Consider the following 14,197-nt stretch of genomic DNA (forward strand, 5'->3'; position numbering starts at 1 on the left):
AATGTGCCATGAGACACTTTGCATACTCTTAAATATGCAAAATGTCTCTTGGCACCCTAGAATTCATTCTGACAAGCCTTTATATAGCACTTATTTAAACTCTGACTTTATTTTTAGGGAACAGGTACACAGAGATACTCTTTGAACGGAAGCAACAAAGGGCAGTGTTTATCAATTTGGTTCTTTAGCGGGGGAAAAAAAGGAAACGCAATACAAAAGAGCAGTCAAAAGTGGAAGCTTGTTTAATATTGCTCTACCATCATCCTGAAAGGCATAATAATTTGAGTTACACATCTGAACTGATTGGAGTTACAGAATCATATCTCCTTTTTGCATTTAACAATATATACAATATAAAATAAATACATTTACACAAATGGACATTTGCTGGAGCACACAGTATGGTACACATCACAAAAATATACAATTGATTGCTTTACAGATGTGAAGCCCATCTACAGCTATAGACATGGTTTTATTATTATTATTATTATTTTTACTACTGGCTATAATGCAACTCCTGGATTATTATAAGCAGTTTAAATTTTTTGTCCTTTTACGATCTTTGCACATAGGACTGCCATAAAATGTTTTCCTAGGCAGGTAAACAGAGACGCTTAAATAATTAAAATACAATCACCAACACCCATTTTCTCTTCTATAAGAAAAATAGCAGTTTTAAATTTTTTATATCTTTTATGTTATCATTTAAATGCAAAATAGTGGAATAAATACAACAATCTGATCTGATTGAAACACAAGTGTAACTACAAGGAGTCACACAATCATATTGCTTTAAATAAGAACGAACCTAAAAGAAGCAAAATTAAAATTAAAATCATATGGCTAAAACATACACCTTTATAACTTTCCAAAACTTCACATTAAGTAAATGGTCTTGCTTGAAACTTGAAAAGACTTCCCTCTAGTGAGGTTTAAGATGAGCATTTACCCTAAAGCCCGTGCAGTTCTTTTTAAATCTATGTTTTAGTTTTATTTCCTATTTGTGAGATACTTACTCTTTTGTAATGCTGAGAGTTACTTAAACTGAAAACTAAAAAATTGTATCTCATTCTTTGAACATATCTCCATCTCAGGTTTTCAGTTGGTTGGCTCTTACTTCTGAAGCCCAAGTACTTTAATGTGATACAGTGAAAACAATGTAGATATTGTATATATTTTATTTATATATAGTGTAGTTGAATAGTAGCAACTTAAACCCTGCACAAACCTTCTGGAAAATAATCTTTTTAAACACTTACATATATAAATAATCTTATAGAATCAGCACCTTTTTTTCCCAGGAGTTGTATTTTCTGTTGTCATTTTTAAAGGGATGTGCCAATTTCTGAACTCCTATCACAGCTATAAATTTCAAGTTATTGACCATCTGAATGAATTGCTAATGATGATTTATCTAGAATCACACTACAGTCACTTCTCTACTGAGAAACCACAATCTACAATATAGTCCCATATAGCTAATGATAGATACACAGTATTCCTAGCACTGGGTTGATGTTTCATCAACCCAAGGTATTTTGTTTAAAGCACACAAAGTAGCAATAGTTTTGGAAACGAATCTGCACCAAAAAGTTTTGCAACAACACAGAGCGAGTTAATAACAACATCTGAGAGATGACTGAGTGAAAGCCATATATACAGCATTTAAAAATTAGACTTATCTATATTCTTGAAATATTCAAAGTTTTATTTCTAAGCTATACATTGGTATTCTATAATAAACCATTAGAGAAATTATTCCTTGTTTTGAAAATATTATTATGATTTTGATGTGTATCTGTTCATAATGAATACTTGTTTGGAGTTTCAATCTCTTAATTATTATTAGGAAGAACCTTATTACTGGTAAGGAATAGAATATACTACTGTAGTCTCCTGAGGAATTGTACATCCAATATTGTCTCTAATTCTACCCTGTGTCTAAAAGCACACACCACAAGAATCCAAACACCACAAGAACAAGACAACAGTCTTTGAATGCAACATAAAATTCAGAAAAGCACAGCAAACATGAAACATTGAAAAGCTGAACTACATTTCTTTTGTTTGTTAGGATTACAATTTTAATTACATCTGTGTACATAGAATAAGACTGTTCACATAGTACAGGGAGCAGCTACTAACACTGGTCCATTGGTATAGCATTTGATGGAGGTTACTGTTTATTGGTTATTCGGCGACTGTAGATTTCGGGGCATCTAATTGATTTCTTCATTAGATTACACCTCTTAACAGTCTGGAACCTGACTGACTTTCATGCTGTGACAATACTGGTTGAAAAGCACACATATTGGCTTAGCTCTTGGTAAAAACTGCAGATTAATTTAAACGAACATTCCTAAATGAATAAACTTATATGGATTAGGTTTTAGAATTTGGTCAGGCGTTTTCTGTCTTTGATGATTTTTTTTTAATTCTGGCATTAGCCTTATTGCCTCTTAAATGAATACTGGCTCACAGCTCCTTCTGAGACAGGGTCTGTAACTTTGCAAACAGGCAGTATCACATTCCTAACCACCGTGGCAGCTAGAAATCATATGGCAATTGTACCTCCCAAGTAGAGAGGTGCACTCCTGATAATTCTACGGATCTATATCTCATGTGCAGTGCTTATATATGTGACTACTCAGAGTCACTGTAGGTGTAATCTAATCCTTTGTGTCAGTGAACATTTAGGTAAACTGGAGCTCATGTTAAGAAATTGATGTTTGGGACCAGACTGGCACACAACATAAATTGCATCCGTGATAATATGCACCTTCCCTTCAACTATTGCTTGAGTAAGTTAAATTCCCATATTAATAAATGGCTGAAAAGTGGTAAAGCTGGTACAAAAAAATCTCCATTTGTAAGAAGAAACAAAACATTTTTAAAAATCTTCCTTCAGGATTCATTTGTCCTTCATTATTGTTCGTAATTGTTCAAAGCCAGCACAAAATTGCAGTATTCTTATTTCTCTTTAGTATTGCATGAATGAATAAAGCTTAAACTATTCCCTGAAAAAGTTACATAGTAGCTAAACTAACAAATACCTGGAAGACTTGAAAAAACAATTAAGGAATCAAATGGCTGTAACTGATCTAGATGGAAAAGCAATGATAAGAAGCAGCCGATGCAACGTTGCTTAAGTTGTCTAATTAGAGGCTGCTCCCATGAAATCTAATACTGCACTCAGTCAATTCGTGTATGTTGCACTGTACTTTTAGGAACGTTGGTTCTCTCTCTTTGATTCCTTAGTCATTGGGGACGGTATGGTTCACAACAAGTTCACTGGCATCCATATTATGGATCTCCATCCTTTGGCAGGGCTGGCTTCCATCTCTCTTCAGTTAGAGACCTCTTTTAAAAGTTCAGCAGCAGAAGGAAGAAAAAGAAAGATGGAAAGAAGGTCAAGAGGAAAGGAAAAAGGAAAGAAAGGGAAAGGAAAGGGGGGAGGGAGGATTTTTTTTTTTTTTTTTTACAACTAAAGCTATTTCAAATTTAGAAAAAAGGGGGAGGATGAGAAAAGAGAGGAACGAGAGTAGGCAAAGAAAAGAAAGAAGGTAGGCAGGCAGATGGCAAGAAAATAAAGGATAATGGGAACTAGAAATGAAAGAAGCAAAGAAATAAGGGAGGTGAAAGAAGAAAAGGAGAAAAAATAAAGAGGAAGAGAAATGTGGGAAGAAAGAGGAAAGAAGATGATGGAGAAAGTAGAAAGAACTCATCAGGAACCTATGGAGGAATCTGAAAGCTGCTTCATAGTCTTGCTGCTAAATTATCAGTGCAGTCTGTTGATTTTTGATGTTGTTAACTAAACTCTAAGTTTCTTCGACATCACTCTTGGGTTTATTTTCCCTTTTTCAACATGAAGGATGGGAAGGCCCAGGGAGCTTTTAGTCAGACCTTGGCCTCCAACATTTCCAAAAAAAGTTTGTGCATGGGGACTTTGCCTTCTAGTTTGATGTTGTAGAAATGCTGCACGGCCTTGGTAGAGGTCTGCCTCAGGAGTGGCAGTGTCATCAGCATCTTGCCAGCTCGACGAGGATCTTCCATGTGCTGGCCAGCTTCATAATCCTGCAGCGCCTCATGTAAGACATCCTGAAGCTTCTGAACGGCTTCAACATCTTCTATGTGCATGGAGTCTGTGCAATGAAGCAAAAGATATAAGTAATTATAATAATAATAGCAAACCTATGTAGACTAGAGTTATAAAATTAGTTATTAAATTAATTATTTTTGAACTTCTCTAAGCTTGAAACTACGATTTGTTCAGAGTCTTACATTTCTACAATCTCTATTTCTTTCCAAATTTCCCTATATAATTTCTAATACTAGCTTAGAAGATGGGAATTATTAGAAAAGATCTATGATTTAAAATGTGTATTTTTCTTCCTCAGGCTGAGCCAGAGAAGGCTTTCTTTTAACAGATTACAGTCTTGACTATTTTATTCATTGTCTCATCCAGCTGTATATTCATTCACTCAACAAACAACCATGGAAGGCCATCTATTAAAAGTATTATCTTAGTGCTGTGTGGGGGAAGGTTGTTTAAAATTCTGATCTTGCCTGGAAAAGCCAGTATTTCCCAAAGAGGGGAAAAAATTGATGACTAAGATCCTAAGAACTCCATGTGACTCCATTGAATCTAGCACTATACAGAAATTACAATAAATTATTTATCCTTTTAGGATGTTTAATGTTCTAGTATCAGTTGATTAAAGCGTCCTTACAGAGTCTACTTCCCTGATGAAAAACAAATGGTGTCTTCAGATCACTGAGTTCTGAAATATTTTTCACATTTGTAAAGGTGAACTTTGCCCTTAAATGAATAATTTGAAAATCTAATTCAATCAAGCAAAGAAAGGGTTAACAGGTTGCCAAATTATTCTTGTGAGAAATGTGAGATGTGGGGAAAAAATAAAAGTTACAGCTCCAGCTCTAAAGCAGACGCTTAATTATATACAAGTTTGAATCATTTAGCACGTTTTATTGATTCTGATGACAGTTTATCTGTTAATTACACATAATGGAGTCTTTGGGGGATTCTTCATGTTTAATAATTCTAGTTCTCTGAGAATGCTGAGCTCTAAGATATATGTAGTTAGCCTAATCTTTCATACAATTCAAACATAGATCACATGAACAAAAAGAGAGAGGGAATGTAATTTACAATCAAGTGGCTAAATATATAATAAAAATGAAATATGGCAAAGTAATTAAAAGATAGATAACCAGTAGCATGTCTTAAAAATTTATTTGTATTTTGTTTAGTGTTTTTTTCATTTACATTGTCATTTTGAATCATTCCACCACATCACTGGTGAACTGACCACTATTAACATTAGGTAGTTTAATGACACCTCTTTAAAAAATTTTTGAATAATCTGGAACAAAGTTGCTTATAAGTATTTACTGCTCAAGACTCAATTTCTGCCTGGCAGAGCAAAAAGAAGGAATTTTTCCAAGTGGGAAATAGTGTTGATAGTGGTGCCCTGGAGCGGGACTCAAGTCACTCCCCAACATACGCCTGGCCTTTCCCTGTGGATTGTTTCTACCCAGCTTCTCTCCAGTCTGGTTCCTCTCAGCATGACAATCTCATCCACCTCCTATGGTACTGTCTCTTAGAAACAAACACACATAATTTCTAAAGTTGTCTAGGGGTTGGTAATGTTAGGGACAGAAAAAAATTCATAGAGATGATGGTGACATGCTCAGATATTCTTTCTCTCTCTCTATTTTTGCACTTAAATGCTACCTGAAGGAAAAATGGGAGGTATGGGGAAACACCATGGTGAGTCTCTAACACTGCAATATGGACCTTGTGCATAAGGGAACAGAGATGAGTTGGATTTTCCCAACTTATCCTGGGTCTAATAATTAGCTCTCTACATGAAAACAGAGTAATAGATGGAAGCAGAAAATGGGAATTACACTCTGCAGTGACAAAACAAACTTGAAATAACTATTTTCCAACTAGACCAAAAACACACCAGAATAAAAATAACACATTTACCATTTATTAGGCACCTATTTCAGGTGAACATGGCCTCATTTTACCTCCCCAAACCCTAGAAGACACGTGGCACTGGTAATAGGTGTCAGACTCAGGTTTAAATTCAGGATTCTTCAAATCAATAATGCTGCTAGAATGTAGAACACTAAATGTGCATTCCCTTAAAAAATGGGATGAATTGTCCTCTAAACACATCCTATTCAAACTCCCATCTTCATCAGCCATCTTCTTTACAGCATTCTTAACGAAGACATTGCCAGTCATATGAAAAGTATGTAGAGTATTCTCCTTGATAAGAGGCAAAACTAATTATTATTAATTTCCTCTTTAAATTTTCCTAAATCTGTCTCCAAATTCTATCATTTGGTCCTGTTTCTAACTACTAGAACAATACAGGATAAATTTCCTTTTTCTACATGGCATATCTTTAAATGCTTGAAGTCAGCTACACAGTTACCTCGGCCCTACCCATAGTCTTGCCTTTCCCACTACTCTTGCCCAGCAGGAGATATATTATAGGATGTCATGGGAAATGAGGCAAGAACAAATAGCAGAGAGATATGCTCACAAACAGCAATTAAGATTTCAAACTGTTCTTTAAAGGCTGTGATTTAGCACGAGAGATTTAAAAATGATTTAATCAAATTACTATGATAATTTAACTTCTCATTTATAGAAAAGATTCTAACTCATTTTAGCTTTACCCATTCTCAGATCTGCTAATACTTTAAATGCAAACTCACTAAATCTGAACTATTTAATTAGACAATGATTCAGCTGGCAGACTGCTGAAGAAAATATTAATCTCCATTAGGGATCCTAGTTCAAGTTCTGGATCTATGGTTTTAATCTCTGTTTTGTTCTTTTGGTTAAATTTACACATTGACGCCAGGCTCAATACAACTGGCATTAATGTATGTAATTATTTTGTTTTCATTGTTCATGCTGGTTTCTTTTTAACTATGCTTTAAAGGAAATAGTCCTAGTATTTGTGCTAATTGGAACCAGCTAAACTTAATGGATACCATAAGTTTATGAACTAACTAGACAGGACTAGGCTACATATTAAAAACAATGGGTGAGCTCTTAAAAACCTTGGATACTGAGCCCAAGTCTAGATCTATGAAATCAGAGACCAGAACTAGGACATCAGCATTGCTAAAACTCTAGGTAGTTCTACTGCCAAGCCAGGATTAAGAACTACTACTGAATTAGACAATAAGACAAGCAAATGCTATTCTAAAAGAATCAATATTTCAAAAGATAACCAGAGTGTATATGACACACATATTACTGCCTATATATTAAGTCTAACACCTAATAATAAAATAGAACTTTATCAAAACTTCCAATATTTTACTCTGTGAAAGAGATCCTAAAAAAATGTGTCTAGTTCAGATCACTTACTTTGGGAAGATAGCTAAATATCATCATCCTTGTAGCTGCAAATTTAATAAGACAGAGCCACTGAAAAAGAAGATTTTATTTTTATATCTTCCCTTGAATAAAATACTGCCCTTCTCTATGTTAGAAAATATTAATCATTGTGGGCTGGGCGCGGTGGCTCGCGCCTGTAATCCCAGCACTTTGGGAGGCCGAGGCAGGCGGATCACGAGGTCAGGAGATCGAGACCATCCTGGCTAACACGGTGAAACCCCATCTCTACCAAAAATACAAAAAATTAGCCAGGCGTAGCGGTGGGCACCTGTAGTCCCAGCTATTCGGGAGGCTGAGGCATGAACCCGGGAGGCGGAACTTGCAGTGAGCCGAGATCGTGCCACCGCACTCCAGCCTGGGTGACAGAGCCAGATTCCGTCTCAAAAAAAAAAAAAAAAAAAGAAAAAGAAGAAGAAAATATTAAACATTGTGTGCACAGACATAGCTACTCCAAAATACCTAAGTTCTGCTTGGGAACTTTCTTCTGGACTTTTAGACCATTCTGGGCAATACTTTCTCAAGAGTGCCAAATGTCATTTTGAGTATGGAATTGAATATTAGATACAGGCACAGTATATTCAGAGTCGAGCCTAGTATATAACATAAACCAACAGTCAGTGTAAACTTTTCTGTGAAATGCAGGACTTGATTTTCTTTGATGTTTGTGCACTGCCTACATAAATATGAGTAGTAAGGGAAGGGTGAATGGGACTCTCTCCAATCATTGAATGAATGAAACAGTATGTGATGGAAAGAATAGAGAAGTGGAAAAAGGTCTATTTTCTAAAAGAGAATTTGTATCTTTCAATTTCCATATGCCATATATATGGCACCTAACAGAGTGGTTCTTCGGGTAGCAATTGGCTAGCGTATTGAAGAACACTGGTTGATTGCCATGTCAAATGGACTCTAAGTTAACAGAGATGGTAGAATTTTTTTAACCTCTCCAAATGTTCACATAAACAACAACAACAACAACAACAACAACAACAAGAAACAGAGCAACTACATGACAAAACTAAAAACTCAGGGACATTTACAGAAAAACTAGGTGACAGGGTATTCCCAAAATATACATAAATTCACACACACACACACACACACACACACACACACACACACACACACACACACACACACACACACACACACACACACACACACACACACACACACAAATACCCAATGAGGTCTATGTGTGTCTGTATCCCCAGCTCTGTACTTATGTAGGCAGATGATGTTGGCCTAGGAAGAATGGCCAACCCTGGAAAGCACCTAAAGTGCCCAGGTTGTAATCCGATTCTAGGCTTCAGCCAGAAAATATTTAAAATGAACATGGAATATTTTGTCACACCAAACAGAAAGGATATTATCTAGAACTACTAGGTATTCAAAAAGATGTCAGAAGCCAACCCAAAGAGGTTCCCACTGACAAAAATGGGACAATTTGAGCTTCAGAAAGGATTATAATTGCAACTGATTGAAATCCATTAAATATGTTTGAATACATGTGTTTATAATTTTTTTCAATAGGACACCAATTATTTACTCTGAAAGCTGGTAAATAAAGAGAAATAATCAAGCATTTATACTACTTTTCCTAAACAAATTGTAACACTGGTAAGCAAATAAGAGATAAGAGAAAGCATTACTTTATACATATCCCACCTACTAAATGAAAAAAGAGAAGAAAAATGACAAAATTATAAATCACTGTTTTTCAACCCCCAGTGATTAATAAATTTAGGTAATGAACGTCAACTGTTGCTAACATCACAAAAAGAGACAGAAACAAACATTTTGTATCTTGCAGTGAATAATACATCACTTATAGGTGCCATAGGGATAGAACCTGAGTCTGATTAAGTCTCCGGATCCAGTAGCCAATTTGCACAAAATGCAAAGGGCAGAAAAAACATGATGAACTTCTCCAAGACTATGCAATCTTCAAAATCCAGACAGTGGAAAACCATGTACCTCAAATGCCCTGGCATCTTCAACTAATAAATTGTAGGAAAAATAAAATGAAGGAGGAAATTTGGAGTACAGACTTAAAAATTCATCCATTTTTTTTATGGGTAAATGAGCAAGACTAAATTGTAGTAACTAAGTATACACATTTATTTTAAAAAACTATAATAAAATAAAAGGAAGTGATGACTATAAAACTCAGGATAGGATAGTGATTACTTTTGTGGGAAGGGAAAGGGCTGAGATAGGAACAAGACACTTGAAGGGCTTTCAGGGGTTACGTTACAAGTTTTATTCTTAACCTTGCTTATGTACTCATCGTGGTAGGCTGAAAAATGGCCCTGAAGATATTCAGTCCTAATCTCTAGTACCTGTGAATGTTACCTGCTATGGCAAAATGAACTTTGTAGATGTGATTAAGTTAAGGATCCTGATATGGGAGATTATCCTAGATTATTCAGGTGGGCCCTCAATGAAAGCAAGTGTCCTTGGAAGCAAAGGAAGAAGAAAGCAATGTTACCACTGAGGCAAAATGCTACTCCTGGCTTTAAAAACGGAGGAGGGTGCCCTGAGCCAAGGAATTCAGGACCAGGAGCTGGAAAAGGTCATGGAAACGGATTCTTCCCTAGAGTCTCCAGAGGGAGTGAAAACCTGTCCATACATTGCCTTACACCTAGTGAAACTGATCGACGTTTGACATCCAGAACTGTAAGAGAATAAATATGTGTCATTTAAAGCCATCAAGTTATGGTCATTTGTCAACGTAGCATAAGAAACTCATACGCTCATTAAGGTCTATATTTTTATGTGTTTTCTGTGTTTTCTTTTGCATTAAAATGATACAGATAAAAAGAGAGAGAGAAATAAATTTCTGATGGATGGTCTCTTCTAGAAAGTAACGAATCAAGCAGAATTCTATGGCGGCTGTAGAAACAGGTGGCAGAAATATCAAGGAAGGCTTTCACATATCAAGTAGGAAGCTGAATCAAAAAAATGTTTAGGTTTCTTCCAACCCAGAAATCTTATGATTTTAATATTGAAGATAGTAATAATAATTCTGATTTTTCTGCTTAACCATGGTGACAATAATAAACTTTCCATCTCAGAGCTCTCCATTAAGATACTTTTAGTTTTTTTTAGAAGGCCTGTTTTCCTCATTTCTTGCTGTGGCTAAAAAGCTAGCTTTCTTTGACATTTACACCAGCCACACAAATCACTCTGACTGTATTTATATAAAATAATGAACCACAGAAAACCTCCATGGTCGTGGTTGTAGTTTCTTTCCTTCAGGCTTCTTACGAGTCCCAAATTACTATTAATATTGTGATGTTTACCTTGCGTAATGAGATTTACCTGCTAGGTCTTTTCTATTTTTCTATAATTACTTAAGACCTTCCATCTCTCTCTCCATATCTTACACTTTTCCAGGGGGGTTTTAACTCATTTTGCTAAAAGTCATAAGGACAATTATAGTATACTGGGTAAGTGAATGTTGATATCAATTTGGGTGGTGAATAGTTCAACATTTCAAAACATCATAGATGATCTGCACCATGCTAATGACCTTTTGTAACAGAGCTCATTATCTTAAAATATATAGATGAAAACAATGTTATGCTATAATCATTTCCTGGAAATAAGCAACTGTAGAGTATTTTATGTGCTTATTGCCCAGGTAATAAGCACATATTACCCAGGTATTTACTCAGGTAAATATCTTTGGAAGGCCAAAGCTATTTGCAGCAAATATTTTTGATACCATGCCAAGACACAGCGACCTCTGAACATGAAAAGAAACATTTAAGAGCCAGCTTTTATGTTTTAACCTAAAAATTGCAATACTGTAATATGTTTAAAATTTAAGGGATGTATTAAATTAAAAAAACTCATTTCCAAAATATATTATTCTAAATAGAATTAAAACAATCCAGTGAAGGCAGCCTTGAATAAAAACCAATGAAAAGTAAACAAAGAGATGGAAGGTTATAATTTTGATTTCTTATTTACCTGCTAGTATTACTTATGGTTTGTTCTGGGTAAAAATTAGGAACAAAGTTCTACCTGCCACACAAAGCTTACATATATTCATTTCTCATAAATTGTTATAATTTCTTGGTAAATGTTTCATGTCCAATTTTGTTTGTCACTTTCTTGGGTACTTTTATAGTCCTCTAACTCCAAGAAGATGGCAAGATAAAGGAAGTGGGCATGAAATTTTCAGTCAAATTAAAAATACTTATTTAGGCTCCCAGATGTGAAATTGTAATGGGTAAAGTCTTCTGCATTAATCCTTTTAGAAACATGTATATGATTATTTGTGGAATAGAAATAGCTCATTGATAGCAAAGGACAAAAGGTCCCACCTTCTGCCTCATAATAGCCATGCATGATTATCAGCTTTCTTCACATACCTGTGAAATAGTATTGGACATGCCTACTGCACAGGTATGTTGTGGGAATCAAATAAGATTCCCATTATTATTGTGTGGGAGTCTAAGTCTCTTTGTAGGCCACTCAGGACTTGCTTTATGAATCTGGGTGCTCCTGTATTGGGTGCATATATATTTAGGATAATTAGCTCTTCTTGTTGAATTGATCCCCTTATCATTATGTAATGGCCTTCTTTGTCTCTTTTGATCTTTGTTGGTTTAAAGTCTATTTTATCAGAGACTAGGATTGCAACCCCTGCCTTTTTTTGTTTTCCATTTGCTTGATAGATCTTCCTCCATCCCTTTATTTTGAGTCTATGTGTGTCTCTGCACATGAGATGGGTTTCCTGAATACAGCACACTGATGGGTCTTGACTCCTTATCCAATTTGCCAGTCTGTGTCTTTTAATTGGAGCATTTAGCCCATTTACATTTAAAGTTAATATTGTTATGTGTGAATTTGATCCTGTCATTATGATGTTAGCTGGTTATTTTGCTTGTTAGTTGATGCAGTTTCTTCCTAGCCTCGATGGTCTTTACAATTTGGCATGTTTTTGCAGTGGCTGGTACCGGTTGTTCCTTTCCATGGTTAGTGCTTCCTTCAGGAGCTCTTTTAGGGCAGGCCTGGTGGTGACAAAATCACTCAGCATTTGCTTGTCTTAATTCAAGATGGATTAAAGACTTACATGTTAGACCTAAAACCATAAAAACCCTAGAAGAAAACCTAGGCAATACCATTCAGGACATAGGCATGGGCAAGGACTTCACGTCTAAAACATCAAAAGCAATGGCAATCAAAGCCAAAATTGTTGATCTAATGGGATCTAATTAAACTAAAGAGCTTCTGCACAGCAAAAGAAACTACCATCAGAGTGAACAGGCAACCTACAAAATGGGAGAAAATTTTCGCAACCTACTCATCTGACAAAGGGCTAATATCCAGAATCTACAATGAACTCAAACAAATTTACAAGATAAAAACAAACAACCCCATCAAAAAGTGGGCAAAGGATATGAACAGACACTTCTCAAAAGAAGACAATTATGCAGCCAAAAGACACATGAAAAAATGCTCATCATCACTGGCCATCAGAGAAATGCAAATCAAAACCACAGTGAGATACCATTTCACACCAGTTAGAATGGCGATCATTAAAAAGTCAGGAAACAACAGGTGCTGGAGAGGATGTGGAGAAACAGGAACACTTTTACACTGTTGGTGGGACTGTAAACTAGTTCAGCCATTGTGGAAGTCAGTGTGGCGATTCCTCAGGGATCTAGAACTAGAAATACCATTTGACCCAGCCATCCCATTACTGGGTATATACCCAAAGGACTATAAATCATTCTGCTATAAAGACACATGCACACGTATGTTTATTGCGGCACTATTCACAATAGCAAAGACTTGGAACCGACCCAAATGTCCAACAACGACAGATTGGATTAATAAAAGGTGGCACATACACACCATGGAATACTATGCAGCCATAAAAAATGATGAGTTCATGTCCTTTGTAGGGACATGGATGAAACTGGAAACCATCATTCTCAGTAAACTACCGCAAGGACAAAAAACCAAACACCACATGTTCTCACTCACAGGTGGGAATTGAACAATGAGAACACATGGACACAGGAAGAGGAATATCACACTCCAGGGACTGTTGTGGGGTGGGGGTAGGGGGGAGGGACAGCATTAGGAGATACACCTAATGCTAAATGATGAGTTAATGGGTGCAGAACACCAACATGGCACATGGATACATATGTAACAAACCTGCACATTGTGCACATGTACCCTAAAACTTAAAGTATAATAATAAAAAAATTAAAAAAAAAGATTCCCTAGAAGAAGCTTAAAAAAGGAAATGTCTACAGAAAGATTCTGAAAAAGGATAATCTCTTGACCAGCAGCTAAAACCAGCTAAAACTATCTCCAGAATATCAAATCAACTAATTTAGTCAAAATTTTGTAAAATTGGCTAAGGCCCAGTTTTACTTTACACACATACACACACACACACAACACACACACACGTATGCACATATATATATACATGTATGAAACCAAACTGGCCACCTTTACTTAAAAGTAATCAATCTAAATTTTTCAGGCCATTTAAGGGATATTAGGCATTATTTAATTCACCTGCCTTATTTTACAGATGAGAAAACAGTTACGTATTTAAGCGACGTATTCTCAAAGGAGGTGAAATTTGGAATTAGAGAGTAGAAAACATTCCTCTTTTTAGGTAAAATGCATATATATACACAATATAATATATATATATGCATGGATGTGCGTATATGTATGTATATATGTGTGTGTATGTATGTGTGT

General features: G+C 35.7%; 1 protein-coding gene across 10 annotated transcripts in view; it reads right to left on the reverse strand.

The window, feature by feature from the left end:
- Window positions 1–219: 219 nt before the first annotated feature.
- Window positions 220–14,197, reverse strand: part of ESRRG (estrogen related receptor gamma) — a 595,534-nt gene continuing 581,556 nt past the window's right edge. For 9 of the 10 annotated variants that reach the window (XM_058430555.1, XM_058430554.1, XM_032136353.2 and 6 more), the window contains one exon: window positions 220–4,145. In XM_058430555.1, the coding sequence (XP_058286538.1) occupies window positions 3,901–4,145 (245 nt within the window). In that variant the 3' untranslated portion in view covers window positions 220–3,900. The remainder of the gene's footprint in view (window positions 4,146–14,197) is intronic. The other variant, XM_058430557.1, reaches the window with a different exon arrangement.

The sequence above is a fragment of the Hylobates moloch genome, unplaced genomic scaffold, assembly GCF_009828535.3.
Source record: "Hylobates moloch isolate HMO894 unplaced genomic scaffold, HMol_V3 SCAFFOLD_18, whole genome shotgun sequence".
Classification (NCBI taxonomy): domain Eukaryota; kingdom Metazoa; phylum Chordata; class Mammalia; order Primates; family Hylobatidae; genus Hylobates; species Hylobates moloch.